The sequence below is a fragment of the Panthera tigris genome, chromosome A3 (genome assembly GCF_018350195.1).
Source record: "Panthera tigris isolate Pti1 chromosome A3, P.tigris_Pti1_mat1.1, whole genome shotgun sequence".
Classification (NCBI taxonomy): Eukaryota; Metazoa; Chordata; class Mammalia; order Carnivora; family Felidae; genus Panthera; species Panthera tigris.
The window spans coordinates 107,525,758-107,544,869 of record NC_056662.1 but is presented as its reverse complement, the minus strand read 5'-3'; the positions used below and the strand labels follow the sequence as shown (position 1 = coordinate 107,544,869).

At 38.9% G+C, this 19,112-nt stretch overlaps 2 protein-coding genes and 1 long non-coding RNA gene across 6 annotated transcripts in view; 1 reads left to right on the top strand and 2 right to left on the bottom strand.

Moving 5' to 3' along the window:
• The window catches only part of CDKL4 (cyclin dependent kinase like 4), a 48,697-nt gene extending 44,311 nt beyond the window's left edge, over positions 1–4,386 (bottom strand). Inside the window, exon 1 of the mRNA XM_042982113.1 lies at positions 4,300–4,386. The gene's annotated coding sequence lies outside the window, so the exon portion shown is untranslated. The remainder of the gene's footprint in view (positions 1–4,299) is intronic.
• Positions 4,387–6,554: 2,168 nt separating this feature from the next.
• Positions 6,555–12,767, top strand: LOC122237397. Its single transcript, XR_006215917.1, has 3 exons — positions 6,555–6,681; positions 10,834–11,185; positions 11,315–12,767. It is a non-coding gene; the product is annotated as an uncharacterized LOC122237397 (long non-coding RNA).
• Positions 7,837–19,112, bottom strand: part of MAP4K3 (mitogen-activated protein kinase kinase kinase kinase 3) — a 203,706-nt gene continuing 192,430 nt past the window's right edge. For 2 of the 4 annotated variants that reach the window (XM_042982111.1, XM_042982112.1), the window contains 5 exons: positions 18,011–18,079; positions 17,834–17,926; positions 12,534–12,604; positions 9,943–9,998; positions 9,069–9,268 (listed from right to left, as the gene is read on the bottom strand). In XM_042982111.1, the coding sequence (XP_042838045.1) occupies positions 9,181–9,268; positions 9,943–9,998; positions 12,534–12,604; positions 17,834–17,926; positions 18,011–18,079 (377 nt within the window). In that variant the 3' untranslated portion in view covers positions 9,069–9,180. Of the gene's footprint in view, positions 9,269–9,942; positions 9,999–12,533; positions 12,630–17,833; positions 17,927–18,010; positions 18,080–19,112 lie in introns of all 4 variants that reach the window. The other 2 variants (XM_042982110.1, XR_006215916.1) reach the window with 2 other exon arrangements.

Below are 19,112 nucleotides of genomic sequence, written 5' to 3'. Positions count from 1 at the left end.
CTTCAAATTTTACCGTAAAATTAGAGTAAATGAAAAGAATATGGTACTGGCATAAAGACAGACATATGTATCAGTGAAACAGAATGGACTGTCACGAAATGACCCTTTTATTTACAGTCAATTGCTTTTCACAAAGATGCGATGGCAATTCAATGAAAAAAGAAGATTGTTTTCAATCATTTCAATCATTTCAACAAATGATGCTAGGACAGTTGGTGTACATATGTAATAAAATAAAAACAAAAACAAAAAAACTTAAGTACCTCACACAATATACCAGAACTAACTCAAAATGCATCACAGATCAAAATGTAAGAGCTACAACTGTACAACTTCTAGCAAAAATTAAGAGAAAAATCTTTGTGACCTTAAGTTAGGCACAGATTTCTAAGATCCGACACCAGAAGCATGATACATAAAAGAAAAAAATTGATAAAATGGAATTCATCAAAATTAAAATCTTTTGCTCTTCAAAAAAACTGACCCAGTAAGAAAATGAAAAAACAAGACAGAGCCTAAAGAAAACATTAGATAAAGGATTTGTATCCATGGGGCGCCTGGGTTTGCTCAGTCGGTCAAGTGTCTGACTTCAGCTCAGGTCATGATCTCACGGTTTGTGAGTTAGAGTCCTGAGTTGGGCTCTGTGCTGACAGCTTGGAGCTTGGAGCCTGCTTCAGAGTCTGTGTCTCCCTCTGTCTCTACCCCTCGCCTGCTCACACTCTGTCTCTCTCTCTCTCAAAAATAAAATAAATATTAAAAAAAAAAGAAAAGGATCTGTATCCACAATACATAAAGCATTCTTACAACTCATCAGGCAGCCAGATAACCCAAGTTAAAAATGGACAAAAGATTTTAAGTCAACTCTACCCCCAACATGAGGCTTGAACTCATGATCCCAAGATCAAGAGTTGTATGCTCTACCAACTGAGCCAGCCAGTCACCCCAGAAATGAACAAAAGATTTGAATAGATATTTCACCAGAGAAGATATATGAATGTCTAATAAGCACATGAAAGGATGCTATTAGTCATTAGGAAATGTAAATTAAAACCACAATAAGATACCACTATGTACCCACCAGAAGGAGTAAAAGACAAAGAGTGACAATATCCAGGATTGATAAGGATACATAGAAACTGGAACTCTCACACATTAATGGTAGGAAGGCTAAATGGCGCAGTCCCATTGGAAAACAGTTTGGTAATATCTTAAAAGTTAAACACAAATTTAAAATAAAAGTTAAACAGAAACAGCACTTCCACTCTTTGGTATCTATCCAGGAAAAATAAAAATAGGTCTATACAAAGACATGTATGCAAGTGTTTATAGTATCATTATTCATAAGAGCTCCTGTTAAAAACAATCTAACAATCTAAATGCACATCAACTAATGAATGAAAATCCATGCAATGATATACTTGTTCAGCATTAAAAGGAAAGTATTGATTCATACTATAGTGTGATGAGCATAAAAAAATAAAACTGAAAACATATGCTATGTGAAAGAAGCCAGACAACTCCCCACCCACACACATATTATATGATTCCATTTACATGAAATTTCTAGAAAAGGCAAATGTACCCCTGAGAAGGACCCAGCAACTCCTCAGTGGTACCGCTGCCCAAAATGCAAAGCCTGAATCGGATCACGAGGAAACAGTAGACAAATTTACTTTGGCATCCTACAAATAACTGGCCCGTGTTCTTAAAAAAATGTTAAGGTCATAAAAGACAAAGGTCAAAGAACTGTTCCAGAATGAAGGAGACTAAAAAGATTGAAAAGGAAATGCAATGTGTGATGCTAAATTGAATTTTTGAATGGGATAACTATAAAGAATTATACTTGGGCTAAGTGATGAAATCTAAATATTGGCTGTGGTGCCGCCTGAGTGGCACAGTTGGTTAGGCGTCCGACTTTGGCTCAGGTCGTGATCTCACAGTCTGTGAGTTCGAGCCCCGCGTTGGGCTCTGTGCTGACAGCTCAGAGCCTGGAGCCTGTTTCAGATTCTGTGTCTCCTTCTCTCTTTGCTCCTCCTCCGTTGTGCTCTGTGTCTCTCTGTCTCTCAAAAATAAATAAATGTAAAAACAAAAAATTAAATATTGACTGTGGAATACGTACTGAATTTCCTGATTTATGTAATCCGTACTGTGGTTATGTAGGAAAATGGCCTAGTTCTTGGGAAATACACCTGAACTATAAGTAAGGGTAAAGGGGCATGATGTCTGTAGCTTACTCTCAAAAGGTACAGACAGAAAAATTAATATACACGTATTTATACATGGAGAGACAGGAAGGAAATGATAAGACAAATGGAGCATAATTAATGAATCACAAAAATGTATGGGAGTTCATTGTACTATTCTTTCAAGTTTGAAATTATTATATCAAAATGCAGCTATTTAAAAAACCTATATATGGTGGGACTGAAGTGTCTTAACTCACTTTTCTCCTGCATATCAACTTCCATTACACCAAAGACATCTTTCTCAAACATCAATATCCTCAGATGTTACCTTTCCTCAGAAATGTCCTATGGCCTCTAATGCCACAGAATAAACTTCAGATTACAGTATGATATTTACAGTCCTTTACACTCTGGTCCCAATGGACCTTTCCCACAATGCTCCTCAGATTCTTCCCCAGACATTTTCAGATCTGTCTCTGCTTATGCCACTGCTGGGAAGGTCTGATCCTGAAATCCTCATCTTTTGCAATTCAATTCAAATGTCCTTTGTCTTAGCCTTCCCCAACCCCAATCTTTCTCTGCACACATACTGTGTTCATGACTTCCCCACTCCTTTTTTACGCATTATTCATTACATCCGACTTGCATCCTTAGCCCATCGGCTGGCACATGGCAGGTGCTAAATCTATTGAAGTCCTTCCATAATTTTATTCTCTAACCTTTCTGCTAATTATGTGAAATCACTCTCTTTTAAGCAAAGGAAATAATCACGTTTTGGTTGTTAATACAGTATTTGGGCAGGAAATCAAGATTAAGCAGTGATATAGCTATTGCCAGGGAATAGATGAAATTGGTTGAAAATATTTTTCACTATCCTTAGTGATCTTATATCTATATATCTATATCTATATCTATATCTATATCTATATCTATATCTATATCTATATCTATATCTATATCTATATCTTGGCTATGGGGTCTCCTGACTTCACAATTTACCAAATATCTGTTAAATTCATGAAGTTCTGTGTATAAAGGTAAAAACAGATATACACTTAGGCCCACTGGTAAATACAGAAAGATGGATACGATACTTGAGTGGATCATTAAATTCTTTGAAAGTTTTCTTTTTAATTTCCTTAGTCTTAAGGAAATGATGCCCACAGAAACAGAGAAAACACTGGGAGGCAGATTGTTTTCCATGGTTGTATCACAAAGCAGGTCCTGAGGGCTCAAGCAAGCCTATGGAATGCGCAGGGGGAAGAAAAACAAAATTAAGAAACAGGAGAGTAATGGGGTGAAAAAATACTGACACATTTCCTGAAGTTTATAAGAAACTGGTGTAAATGGTGGCATTAGGAATTGGGGGGAAAGGAGACCTTTTCAAGACCAGGCCAGACCAGCTGGATTCTGCAGACTTCAACTCACCATGTGCTATGTTGTTAGTAGTGTTTCCAGTGCAACCAAACTTGCAGTATTCGTCTTTATAAAACTGACCCAGAAAGTCAGATGCAAGACCCATCTGCATCTATCTTATGAACATAACCCTGAATTACAGAACCTCGAAAGTACACACACCTGTTAATAAGCTTGTCTTGGTGATGGCACAGATGAATTGAAAGCACTCCCCAGGAAACCAGAAGACCATATAATTTATATAACCCAAGAAACTAATTTTGTTTCAAAAAAAAAACAACCACCACATTTCATCTATACGCATATCTGGAAGCTTGGCATAGTCCTCTTTATTTCCAGGCCTCTGAAGAGGTCTCGACCCTTCAATGGCAGTTCAGCCTCTCGGCCACACAAGGGTCTCCCAAAGCGCGGGTGCGTCCCCGCCGCCGCTCGCCACTCCAGGACCGCATCTCCCTCTAGCTCCTAGGGAGCCGCAGCGGGTGGGGCGTGAGGCTGGCGGGAGCACCCTGTCACCTCTAGCCCCTCGCCCCCACCCTCCCCGTCCCTCCGGCGGCTCCCAGAGGGGAGGGCAGCCCGCTCCCCTGCCCTCGGGAACTCTCCCTTCTCTGGCATCGTGCGAGCAGACTCCACTTCTCTCGCCATCAGCCCCTCGCGCCAGCCCGCAGGCCCCCGACCCACCGCTAGCGCCTCCACTTACGGCGCGGACCCGGACGGTGGCGACGTAATCTCGCGCAGCCCCGAGCGGCCCCAACCCGGCGGGGGTCGCTGTGCGCAGGCAGCCACCCGCACGGCGACGGCGTCGCGGACGGCCGCGGCGTCTCCCGGGCAACCGGACGCTCAGGGCGCGCGGGCAGGGCGACTTCCGGAGAGGTCTCCCCGCCCCCGCCGCCGCACCTGCTGCAGGGGAAGCCGTGGCCCCGCCGCCTTGTGTCGGTGGGCAACGTCTGGCAGGGCCGCAACGTCGTAGTGCAGACACAGGAGAAGCTTCTTCTCTGGAACCCCGAAAGGGCCCCGAAGAAGGCGCTCAGGAAATATTTAAGCTACTTGTCCAGTAACACTTGATTATACGAAGTCCTGTTCCTCTCCGAGTCCTCAAGAGCACTAAAATTAAGCGCATGTAAACGTTGAAATGAGGCTGTTTCCTTGCCTGGGCAGAGACTTTCAGTTTGTCAGATCCTCTGTTATTAGTCAGGACTTTCCAGTCCTGCTTTTATTGTCCAAATAGCTTTTCAGCAAACTTCTGGAGGCTTATCCGTGACAGGCAGCTATTAGCTATGGTACACGTTGCTGCCGTTTTCATAATTCAGCGAGCAGGGTAGTAGTATGTGGAGCTGATTCAGAGAGAGACCAATTTGCCAGCCAGTGAGGAAGCAAGTCAGGCAAATAATGTGATGAACGCTGGACAGTATCATTTTTGCCAAAGCTTACTCTTCTTGTTTCCAAACAGGAACTTAAAAATGCTATGTTAATGAGCACATACATACTTTGTTCAGCATCAATACAATGCTCCCCATCATGCCGGATTGGGGTGGCCATACTTCCCCTTCTTCCTTCAGGTCGCTCTACTCCCTTTTTCTCATCTTCAGTTTTCCATTGCCTTCATTTGCTTAGAAAACAAAGCCAGAAATGTTTATCTCCTTTCTCCTTCAAGACCAAGCATACCCTCAAATCTACCTAAACTCACATCTACCCATTTCTGCCTTCATCATGCTGTAGAAAATTTTCTCAGTAAGGACACAGGTGATCACTACGCGAAAACCCAGCGGCCTGTTTCCATGGTCATGTGTTCCATCTACGAAGTTCCTGAAACTATAGACTACTAGAGCTCCTTTCTCGTGCGGAAGCCCTCTACAGTCAGGCCCAACCTGTTTTCTAGCTTCATGCCCTGTTGCTGTGCTCCAAGGCACCTTAAACTCAGCTGCATGTATCACCACTGTTCCTTGCATCTGCATTCAAGATCTAGCCTACAGCTTGCTACCCTTTACTCCTGCACTTCATAAACTATTCATCCATCAACCACCTGGATTATATAGAACTTTCTGCATAAAGGCTTTCCTTCTCCCAAAGCAGAATTCGGTGCAGCCTTTTGTACCTTTCTTTATCGCTTTTCAACCAAATGGGCTCCTTGAATACTGGAAATGCCGCCTTTTCCATCTTTTCTCCAGTGCCAGTGAAGTGTCTGGATACACTGAAAATTATCAATAGAAGTTGGTTAAATAATGGAGTCTCTCTCTCTCTCTCTCTCTCTCTCTCTCTCTCTCTCTCTCTCTCTCTCTCTCACACACACACACACACACACATACGTCTTTGCAATGAGCTTTGACTACACTTACTTAAGCTTTAGTTGTAATTTTATGCAAATCCTCTTATTCTAATACGAAACACTTTGAATAAAGAAAATGCTTTCTGACAAAGCAAAAATAAACTAAGACAGAAAGTTAATTTCTCTTGTTGCAAGACACAGTGAGAATCAGAATTTGGAATTCAACTCCTGGTGAAAATAAATCTAATTTCCTGGGGGGAAAATGCTTATATTTTAGAGGGCAGTGGATATATATATTGCTTGTATTCTGTGGAATACATACTTTAGTGTGGTACTTAAAGAGTATGCACTCTGAACTAAGTGGCCTGGGTTTAAATCCTAGCTCTATCACTTACCAGCTTTATTCTTAGGCAAGTTGTTTAAGCTGTATGTGCCTGTTCCTTCATTTGTGAAAGAGCATTAACAATACCTACTCACTGGGCTGTTGTGGTGCTCTAGTGGGAGAATCTATATAAAGCATGTAGGATAGCCACCTGGCACACAGCCCTGGGCACTTACCATATTCCCTCAAGTCAGACTCTTAGTGCTTACCTAGTATTTTGTATAGCACACATTTTCATCTCTTTCTAACAATGGTGAAAACCGCTATTTGTTCTTTATTTCCTGATCTCTTCTGAAATCAGTGGCGCACTTGCAAGCTGAATGATGGCAATGGGCCCAGAAACAACCAATCTCATCTCAACACTAATGTCTAAGAAACTAGCTCACGAGATAGATTGTTTAATGAAGATGAAATAGATTGTTTCCAACATTCAGGTGAGTGGCTCTTTTCCTTTTGAGTGAATAAAGATCCTTAGTCAAAACTTACCAGGTAGAGCTACAAAGTTGCATTTTTAAGGGTCATCAGATTATTCTGAGGCATGTGATCCTTGGACCACCCTCAGAAAACGGATTTAAATTCAAGTCAACCAGTGTTTCCCCACACAGGGGCTGCACATCAGAATAATCTGTACAACTTTATAAAAATAGTATGTCACTGGGCCTCATCCCCAGGGAGTGATTCCAGAGGTCCACATTTTTAAAAAGCCCATGAGTGACCTACAAACCAGTTGCATTTCTGGGAAGAATTCTGTTTGACAATTAAATAGGATGGCTGAATCTTTTTTGAGATGTGACCCTTTATGTAACATATAGGACTCGGAAACTAGAAAAAACTGGCCCAGAAAAAGGATCGACAGCCTTGTCAATAAATGCCAAGAACAGCTCTTGATTTCTTGAAAATCAATTCCGTGAGTCTCTGTTTTTCAACAAACTGATGATAATGTTATACCTATATGACTTAGAGTCATGTTTTTAAATAAGGAATCTGTTCTAGAGTCAAGTAAATTCCCTAAAGTCACAGAGAAGGGTAGTGAAACTAACAAGAGTAGAAATGGCGCCTCATGACACACAATCCAGTTCTTCCCACCCAAGTGTCCCCTTCCTTAACCTCCAGAACTGCATTCCCCAACACTGTCCCCTTCCTTTCTGTAACCCAGGAGTCGGCAACATTTTCTATAAAGGGCCAGTTGGTAAATATTTAAGGCTCTGTAAGCCATACAGCTTTCTCGGAACCACTCACCTCGGTCACTGTACAGCAAATCCAGCCACAGACAACACATAAATGAGTATGTGGTGTGGTGTTCCAATAAAACCTTATTTACAAAAAGCAGATGGTGAGCAGGATTGGGATGAGGAATGTTTGCCGACACCTGCTTCCTAAGACTATGGATGTTTTGATCTTCCTCATCAGAAAGTTGAAGATTCTATAGATGATGCCCCTTTATGAAACTGAGATGACAGATCAAATAAAAATATGATCTGAGGGACCAGAATGGGTATGCAGAATAAGTAAACGTTTTTTTCTCCTTAATATAGTTTAGTCTTACTCTATATAGATTAAGCCAGATAACAAGCTACTGTACAACCGTGTGTTAAAAAACATGTTTATTTTACACTATGTACAATCAAAAACATATTTAAAAGCATTATCAATTAAAATAAGTGAAGACCATAAATCACAATTTAGTTTGTTCCTAGTGTATATACCCACATTAAAATATAAAGAACATATACCAAAAAAGAGCCAGAGTGTGCATTTTTGCTAAAACTTGGTATATACATATTCCATTGGAAAAAAGCAATCAAAAATGACTTTAAACCAAAGCTAAGTTCCTGTGATGTGTAGTAACCATTATATTGTTTATATGAGGTAGTAACTAAATTATTTTGGCCATGTATTAATACTCTAAGTCAAAAGAAATAGGAAAATGAGCATAAAATAAGGCCAACCAAAGTAAAAATCCCACTAGAAATTTGAACCACTCCACTCGATGGAATGTTATAGTTCTTCAACGTGACTATATGAAATGTTTAGTGTGGACTCTAATAACGCTGATTTATTCTTTGTGCACACTGTAATTCTGACAACAATTGCAGCGTCACTATTATAGGTACCGCTATTCTGTGATTCAAAATTTTTTCAAAGGTATATTTTTAAGCACAAACAATCTTACAGGATTCTGCTTAAATATAAAAAGACCAGTTACTACAACAGGTGGTTAATTGGTTTGTTTCACATAGAAAACAATCCAAAGACATTTAAAAAAGATGTTGTGGGGCCAAATGCATATTGACATTGTCACAGCTTACTTTTGTGACTTAATACATCACGTATCAATACTCTGTGCAAATATAAACACCAGTGTACTTGCATTAAAATTAAAAACAAGATTATAAAATGATTATAGCCTCCATTACAATTTGGAAGTTACAAGATTTATAGTCATATTACTAAATTACATATAATAAAAATACAATAGTGTTAAATGTACTGTTTCATTGCCAGCATCCCGTTTTGTAATATAGCCACACCCAAGAATATACTAAAGAATTCTTAAAATATTAACCCCAATTGCATTTTTCATCAACATTTACATCTGTACAGATAAGACACTCACTTGTACATCTCATAAAAGTACATTATCTACATAAATTCTTAGTGTATGTCTTCAGCAATATGAAGTTTCACAGAAAAATACTGCCTATATGTACAAAGATTACATTAACAATGAATTAAGCACTTGTGTGGTTCAATATGCTAAATATATCCATACCACTTAAAACAGAAATTTCCCCCATCTTGTCTCATGCCACAATAAATTACAAGTAACTGAAGCCAGGTCACTGCAGCCTTTGTACAGCTTCAAGCATTCGTTAATGTTGCCGCGGTAGTGTCCTCCTTTTCTGGCGTTAACTGTCAAAGCACAACATTTCTCAGTAACTGTTTTCATGACCCGCCAGGATGTATAAATTGCTATTTGCTGTGGGGTTATCAGTTGGCCTACTTTCCAAAACCACGACCCTAAAAGTAATAAACAAAAAAACATGTAGCAGAACAAAGTTATTCTTGAAAACTAATGTCAGCAGAAACAGTTTCCATTACTTCTTCATTTTATGCCTCTATAAAATACTGTTTATTTGATTTGTGGGCAGACCATCATTTGCAAATCATTATAGTTAAAGAACCAATTCCAGCTCCGGTAAGTAATTTTGCTGCCCACCACCTCCCACCTCTAAGCCAGTGCTGTTTTAAGAGTCAGGGAGCAGGGGGTGGGTAAACCTGTGTTTGGAATAATTTGGGGGAACTTAATTCTCATAAAGTATAAAACAATCTGTCATTCAAGAAACAGGAAATATATCAGAATAGAACCTAAAAATTCTATCTGGCGCTAAAACCAAAAAGTTTTATTTGTCAGCATATGGTATTTCTTCTTTCTTGTGCTGTAAGCCACACTTTGGACAGCACCGTAATGCAAAATTAGTACTGACAGATCTATATATTCCTGTTACTTGGAACAGCAGGTACATTCTCAAAGGCTTTATAACTTCCTGACTTGTGGATTCTTTGGTGTGAAAAATACAATGTTGAATATATTACTGTAGAAATTTCAATTCCCTTGAAAATGAAATCAGTTTCATGCTGGATTTTATAAAACACATTTAGTACTATGTTTTTAGTACAACCCCTTTCCATACCTGTCGGATCCAAGCAGCCTAAAAATTCTTGTGTTATCTGAAATTTCTTGTGTTACCTGTTCAATTAAAATATAAATTTAATTTCCAAAGTTAAAGGCACACAATTTTATATGGGCATTTAATTTATAACTCTATTGAAAAGAAACATAATTCCTAAGATGAAAACAGATCCCTATATGACTGTTAACTTGTTAAGTCAGCACAGAGATATGTCAATTTGTTAGCCTAGGAAAAACATGGCTAATTTCAAATTAATCCTAAAATAGGAGAATAGGAAAACCATTTACTTATTAAATTACAGACCTTGAGGTTGCTGGAGGGGAGGTGGGCAGGCGGGAGGAGCTAAATTGGTGGTGGATACTAAGGAGCGCACTTGTTACGATGAGTACTGGGTGTTACATGTAAGTGATGAACTGCTAAATTCTATTCCCGAAACTATTATTACACTGTATGTTAGCTAACCGGAAGTTAAATAAAAACATAACAAAACAAAACAAAATTCTAGACCTCAAGGGAAAACTTTAAAAGCAAGCACCCAGTCCATTTATTTAACAAAAACCTTTTGTCAGTTAGGTTAATGCTAACAGCAAGGCCACTGCAGCAGCAAGCCACTTTGATCGGGCCCTTTTACTTTTAAAAGGCTGCAGTGTGGCATGATGGGACAAACTCAAGACTGGAATTTGAATCCCACTTACTAGCTATGACACTGGGCAAGGTACGTAATTTTGTTGAAAATGGTTTTGTCTTCTGCAAAACAGGAGAGAAAATATCTACTCTGCGGTAGTCTTGTGCAGTATTCTTAAAAGTATCAGTGGGTATAATGCCTAGCTATGGGAGTGCTCAACAGAGGATTTTTCTTTCCCATATCCACCGCCCCCCCCCCCCCCCCAGTCTCTTGAAATAGTGTTTTCTGATGGCATACAGCCTTCAGGAAGTCTTCAGTGTGACCGATTACCAGCTGGAGAGTTAAAGATATGTCTACAGAAGAAAGACCCACTCCTTTTGCTTATTGAATGCGAAACATTCCAAATTATAATGGCAGTAACTTCTCCCCATTGCATTAGTACCTCTACAATTAGTTATTCTGGAAACATCAGGGATTCTCAACTCTTTTGGAACCCAGCACACCTGAAGGATACAACATGCTCACTTCAGTAATCGTGCTCATGACTGATCTTCAACATGTTTTTGGACAAGCAGTACTCAGTAAGGGCTACCGGCGCACTTTGAAGAAGCCCCTCAGGTGATTTTGGGGGCAACCTTGTCTTTTTGTAAAAACTGTTCTCTTGTATCCTGCCTATGGTGCCTTTCTTTCTCTGCCTAGTGTTTACTAGTTGTTGACTGTTCTTAATTCCCTGTTCAATTTCCACAGATGATTTTAAAACATCTTCCTGAGAAGTGAACCCTCTTGTGGGAATTACTGCTAGGAACATATTAGCCCGAACTGTATTTTCTCTAAGATTTTATTTTTAAGTAACTTCTAAACTCAACGTGGGGCTCAAATTTACAGTCCTAAGATCAAAAGCCGAATGCTGTACCGACAGAGCCAGCCAGGCGCTCCTTGGATTTTTATCGAATACTTACTGTAAATCAGGCATTATGCCAATCACATCGCATGCTTCCTTTCCCTTAATCATCCCATGAAGTAATAAGTACGATTGTTATCTCCCATTTGAAAATGAAAAGGAGCTAAGTGACATGCCACGGCTACATGTACTAAACTGCAGGGCGGAGAAACGAACCTGGCGTCGCAACTCGGGAACGCATGCTGACGGTCGCTCTACTACGCTGCCCACTTGGTTAGCAGAAATGCTCTGAGCTCAGAATGACAGTCTGGGGCATAAACGAGCTTTCTTGCTTGAGGAGCCGAAGGTTTTCGTTTCCCTCTAATGTTTAAGTGAAAGTTATACTGCTGAGACTGATTTGGGGGTACTGGGAGAGTTTCTGGTTTCACTTGCCTGTAATATTCCCGGGGCCAAGTACAATGTCTGTAACCCCAGCACTCTCTGGTGGAAATGGTGAGCTGAACTGACTCACAAGACTTGGGAGTTAAATTGTTCCTGGAGTTAAATTTAGGTAGGAAGAAAAAGGGGCAAAGAGTCTTATAAATGCCAACTGAAGGAGGGTAAGAGAAATAGGAGGCAAGGTGGCTGGAGAGGAATGTGGGATCCTTGACTTATAAGCCTGCTCTGGTCATCATTTCTGAAATCCAAAGTAGAAATGGTGCCTCAAGATGGGGAGAGCCAGCATCTGCACTCTTGTTCCAAGGGATGGGCTGGGAGAGTTGGAGAGCTGCGAGGAAATCACTTTTAGCAGTATTAGGAAATTCTTGTCCCGAATATACAAGTGAGTATGTGGTTGCACACAAAATGCGCACTGAAGTCGTTTGGGTGAATGCAGAAAGAGAGGTGGCTGCAGAGCAGACGCTATGAACCTCGTCACCAGACTGAATACACTGAACATCAACAGCGAGCATATCAAGTGTTCCTCGCATCCATTAGGAACTTGGCAAAGTTAAAGAAAATTGTTTGAAGTAGAATCTGATAGTTTCATGCCTATTTAATGGACATAATTTTGAAAAGACTACTTACCTCATTAGATCTAAAACTTCTACCTTGCATTCCATGTTTCCAGAAAGCTAGCACACTGTCTTGTAGGCAAACTAGCAGGCAAGAACAGCTCAGTTACTGTTAATAGTACAAAAGTTCAACCGATAAGCATCATTCTGTCCCTCTATCTTGCACAGCAGTACTTCCATTAAGAACTAATGTCAGCTATTCCATGTTTACATGGCATCTTTACTACTGAAATTAAAAATATACATATACCAGACAGAACTGAGTCATCTTTTGGCAAGAAAAAAGAAGATTCATTGAAAATATTGTTTTGTTACAGAAACTTTTTGTTTTGAGAAAATGACAACATTATAAAATATTTCAAACATACCGAAAAACATGAGAAGAGCACAGAAACATATGTATCTACCACTCAACTCTCAAATCCTGACATTTTGCCATTATATGCCTTTCGTTTAAAATACAACCAAATTCAGCCAGCACCTGAATACAGCCCGAGCAGCTGGCCCCGTCCATTCCAGGCCTTCCTTTCCCCCTGACATATCCGCTATTATAAATTTGATGCTTGTCATTCTCATGCATGTTTTTACTATTACTACACAATATCAAACTTTGTATCAACTGTTTCCGACTTTCATACGTGGGGTATGGTGAACATTTGAACTGTTTCTAGGTTTTTGATCTGTAATAAACATTCTGTACCTCTTCTTTAATACGTGTGCAAATTTTTCTAATTCTAGAAACAGAATTAATGGGACACAGGCATACTTTTTAAAAATTTTAGTTTTGCTTTTAATATTTACATATTTAATACATATTTTTGTGTGTATTCAGTGAGGAAGACATCTAATTTTATTTCCTACAGATAAGCAATTGCATCACCATCATTTGCTGAACAGTCCACCATTTTCCATTGACATATTTATGCTATAAATTTCCATTTACATGTAGGTCCACTTCTGAGCCTTCTCTTCTGGTGCCACTCTTCTACTTTTTTATCCGTCTGATCCCACACTGTCTTAATCACTATAGCTTTATAAAAGTTCCAATACTGAGTAGGGCAAGTATTCATCCAAATTTATTTTACTGTTCTTGGCCTTTGACTCTTTCACATGAATTTTTATTTTTTTTTCCTTTTTTTTTTTTAATAAATTTATTCTTAAGTTAATTAACATACAGCATAGTCTTAGCTTTAGGAATAGATTCCAGTGATTCATCACTTACATACAACATCCAGTGTTCATCCCAACAAGCACCCTCCTTAATGCCCATCAACCATCAGTTTGTTCTTTGTATTTAAGAGTCTCTTATGGTTGGCCTCCCTTTCTAGTTATATCTTTCCTTCCCCTATGATCATCTGTTATGTTTCTCAAATTCCACATATGAGTGAAATCATGAGATCTTTCTCTTACTGACTTAGTTTGGTTAGCATAATACCCTCTAGTTCCATCCACATTGTTGCAAATGCCAAGATTTCATTCTTTTCCATCGCTGAGTAGTATTTCATTGTGTATGTATGTATGTGTGTATGTATACATACATGTATGTATACACATATATACATACACACACATACACACCCCACATCTTCTTAATCTATTCATCAGTTGAAGCACATCTGGGCTCTTTCCTTAATTTGGCTATTGTTGATAGCACTGTTACAAACACTGGGGTGCACACGTCCCTTTGAATCAGCTCTCCTGTATCCTTTGGATAAATTCCTAGTAGTCCAATTGCTGGGCCGTAGGGCAGTTCTATTTTTAATTTTTGGAGGAACCTCCACACTGTTTTCCAGAGTGGATACACCAGTTTGCATTCCCACCAACACAGCAAGAGGGTTCCCCTTTCTCCATATCCTCGCCAACACCTGATGTTTCCTGAGTTGTTAGTTTTAGTCACTCAGACCGGTGTGAGGTGGTATCTCATTGTGGTTTTGATTTATATTTCCCTGATGATGAGTGATATTGAGCATCTTTTCATATGTCTGTTTGCCAAATGGATGTCTTCTTTGGAAAAGTGTCAATTCATGTCTTCTGCCTATTTCTTCACATCTGGATTGTTTTTCGGGTGCTGAGTTTGGTAAGTTCTTTATAGATTTTTTATACTAATCCTTTATCTGATAGGTCATTTGCAAATACCTTCTCCCATTCCGTTGGTTGCCTTTTAGTTTTGTTGATTGTTTCCTTTGCTGTGCAGAAGGTCTTTATCTTGATGAGGTTGCAATAGTTCACTTTTGCCTTCAGAGACATGTCAAGTAGGAAGTTGCTGTGGCTGAGGTCAAAGAGGTTGCTGCCTGTTTTCTCCTGTAGGATTTTGATGGTTTCCGGTCTCACATTTAGGTCTTTCATCCATTTTGAATTTATTTTTGTGTGTCACATGAATTTTTAGATCAGCTTATCATATGGCACAAATCACTTTATTGGGATTTAAAAAAAAATGTTTTTTAATGTCTATTTATTTCTGAGAGAGAGACACAGAGTAACCAGGGGAGGAGCAGAGAGAGAGGGAGACACAGAATCCGAAGCAGGCTCCAGGCTCCAAGCTGTCAGCACAGAGCCAGACGCAGGGCTTGAACTCAGGGACCGCGAGATCATGACCTGAGCCAAAGTCAGATGCTTAGCCAACTGAGCCACCCAGGCGCCCCAGGATTTTTATTTAAACGAACCAAATTTGTGGTTTAACTTATAAAGAACTGACACCTTTCTCATATTCACAGACACGGTATAGTTCTTCATTTGTTCAAATCTTTTATGCTTTCAAACAGTAACTTGGAATTTCCTAAATAATGGTCTTAAACATATTTTGATTACATGTATTTCCAAATTTCTTATCTTATTGCCATCGTCAGTGAGATCTTTTTTTCTATTAATTTCCTAATTACTGGCATATCAAAAAGCTATTTATTGGTGTGAGTCATATCTAGCAACTCTGAATTCTCTTACTAATTCCAGCAGTTTACTCAGAGAGCTATACAGTCCATATAATCATATCATCAGCAAAAAAGGATCTTTTACTTTTTTCTAATCCTCATAGTTTCCTTGTCTAGTAAGACAATGTCAAATGTGATGATAGCACATATTCTTATCTTGTTCTCGACTTTAATGGCAGAATCTGACCATGAAACATGAATATTTTTTTATTATTTTTTAAGTATATTTTTTAAAAGTTTATTTACTTGAGAGAGTATGCACATGTGCATGAGGGAGAAGCAGAAGGGGAGAGAGAGAATCCCAAGAAGGATCCCAAGAAGGCTCCACACTGTCAGCACAGAGCAAGACTTGGAGCTCGATCCCATGAACCATGAGATCATGACCTGAGCCAAAATCAAGGGTCGGATGCCCAACCAACCTAACCACCCAGGAGCCCCAAACATGAATATTTTTAATAGGCTTTCCTAGATGAAGAACATTTCCTTTTATTGCTAAGTTGCTGAGAAGTTTTTTCTTAAATCATGAATGATCTGGATTTTACTCAATGCTTTTTTTGTGCATCTACTGAAAGTTATGTGACTTTTTGCTTTTAATATTTAATGTGCTATATTATATATTACATAAACAAGTTTTCTGATGCTGAACCATCTTTACTTTCCTGAAATAAACTCTATTATACTTGATGGTGTGGAGTTCTATTTACTATTTTGTTTCAGATTTGTTCAAATTCTGCTTTCATGAGAATGGATTCTTTTGTTTTCTATACTAACCTTGCTTGATTTTAGTATCAGTGTTAAACACTGATTTGTTCAGCATTCCTTCTTTGTCAGTAATCTGAAATAGTCTGTACAGGATAGGGATTATCTCTTTTTAAGGGTGGATAACAGTCTCCTATAAGGATGTCAGGCTTTATGTGGGGAGACTCTTGATTACTAGGCACCTCAAGCAAGGAGCCAGGCTCTGGTTCCCACTTCCTACAGGATACTTTTAGTCTTCTTTATCAGAAGGAGCACAGCAGGCCTACATATTGCTTTGAGTTTCTGTTCTTTATTTATCTTATTCTTTGGCTTTGGCTATGAGTTTTTAAGCACAGATTCCATTTGATTTATTTTTATTTATATATATTAAAACAATTTTTTTAACTTTTTTTATTTTTGAGAGACAGAGAGAGACAGAGCAGGAGCAGGGGAGGGGCAGACACAGGAGAGAGGGAGACACAGAATCACAAGCAGGTTCCAGGCTCTGAGCTGTCAGCACAGAGCCTGATGTGGGGCTTGAACCCACAAACCGTGAGATCATGACCTGAGCCAAAGTCAGACGCTTAACCGACTGAGCCACCCAGGCGTCCCGCACAGATTCCATTTTAAAATCGTGAAGAGATTTCTCTCATTTTATTATCAGCATTTGCTTGCTGGAAGAAGGGCATTCTACTTAGAGGAGACAGTAAAAGTAGAACCAGGAATAAAACAAATGAACTATCTGTCCTTGGCCCTACCCTCTTTACATATGTGCAAATATCTTCCATTGATAATGAAGAGCAAAAAAATTGTGCCTAGTTAAATACTGAATTAGCTCTCATTCATATTCCCAGCACCATCTGTGATCATTTTTACCTCATTTTTCTGGAATGTAATCATTTTAATATTTACTTATTTATTTAATTTAATAAATAAATTTATTATTTAATAATAATAAATAAGAGAAACAGAGAAGAGCAGAGAGAGAGACAGAAAGAGAAACATAGAGAAAAGAGCAGAGAGAGAGGGAAGAAGAGAATCCCAAGCAGACTCCATGCCCAGTGCAGAGCCCAACACAGGGCTGGATCTCATGATCATGAAATCATGACCTGAGCCAAAATCAAGAGTCAGAGAACTGACTAAGTCACCCACATGCCCCTGGAATGTAGTAATTTTAGAATACTGAATATATGAGAAATCCTTTTTCAGAAAACACCGTAGTCCAGCAAAATGTGAGAATGAGATAATGGAATCTCCTTCTTGCCATTTTCACATTTTGCTCTGGTCAGCAGATACAACAGCAGAAGTACAACAGAGTACACTAAGTACTAAATTTTAAAGTACTTATAGGGAAACTCCACAGGAGTTTGGAGGAAATGGAAATTCCTGTTTTATGAAAAATGGTATTTATTTCTTTTGAAATGTCAAATCTGTAAGGAGGACAACATTATTTCTAGATGTCAGTTATTAAACTATTTTAGAGAATGTATAAAAGTGAAGACTGATGTTGACTTCATATTCATTATACCCTGTATTGTAAAAAATGTATTCTTAGTAATATATTTCTATAATCTCAGATAATTATCAGGTAAGATATTTTAAGCAGCTCTTACTGCAATCAAACCAGAAATACAAAACTTGCACTTACCTATTGATTCAATCTGGAAATCAAAGGTGAGCTCAGATGATAATTTTCTGCTAGATTTTAATCTTCCTTGGAGATTTACTATTTTTATACAACCTAGAGACGGGGAGGGGGAGAGTCACTCAGAAACTAAGATAAAAGGAAGGTGTTAAAATAAGATGTTCATAAATAAAAACTTACAATCCAAGCATACGAGAATGGTATCTCTCTCCAATTGGGTTACGTGAGTAACACTTGTCTGTGGGCTATCTGTAACACAAACAAACTCAATAAACTGACATAAAAAAAGTAATTTTGAAAGCACAGAGACCTAAAAACAAGAATTCTGAACATCACTGAATCTGAAACAGACTTAAATTTTTAGCTATACATATGTATTGGCTGAGCCAGGCTGCTTGGGTCTAAACTCTGATGCAAGTGCTGAAGGAAGTCAGGGCTCACTGGAACGCTAACTATTGTCATTACTGCTGGTGATGTCATTATTTTCACTCATATGTGAAATCAGGAGTCTAATCCTCTATATTATAGTTATGACTGATTTCTGCTTTTAAGCTCAGAAGGCCAGGGACTGCTTTGTATATCACATGGCAGTGTCCAGCACCACATGCAATAATTATTTACTGAGTGAATGAATCAGAAGGACAGACAAACTACTTCAAGTACAAATGAGTTAAAAGAAATACTGAAGTATTTTGAGAAGTATGAAATATTATCAAAATGCAAACAGGAATCATTTTTTTTATTAAGATTTATTAAAGTTCTTATAAACTGGGAATTTTTTTGTAATTGTTTTTTAATGTTTGTTTACTTTTGAGAGAGAGAGAGAGAGAGCGAGAGCGTGCGTATGCGCACGGGTGAGGGGCAGAGAGAGGGAGACACAGAATCTGAAGCAGGCTCCAGGTTCTGAGCTGTCAGCACAGAGCCCGGCGCAGGGTGTGAACTCACGAATTGCAAGATTATGACCTGAGCCGAAGTTGGACGCTCAACTGACTGAGCCATGTGGGCGCCCCAAGAATGCTTTTGAAAAAAATATTATATTTATTTATCAATCAATAAATATATACATATATATACATATATATATACACACACACACACACACACATATATATATGATATAGATCTGTATCTGTATCTATATAGAAAGCACAAGTGGAGGAGGGGTAGAGAGAAGGAGAGACAAGAATCCCAAGCAGGCTCCATGACATCAGCGCAGAGACCAATGTGGGGTCCAAACCCATGAACTGCGAGATCCTGACCTGAGCCGAAATCAAGAGTTGGA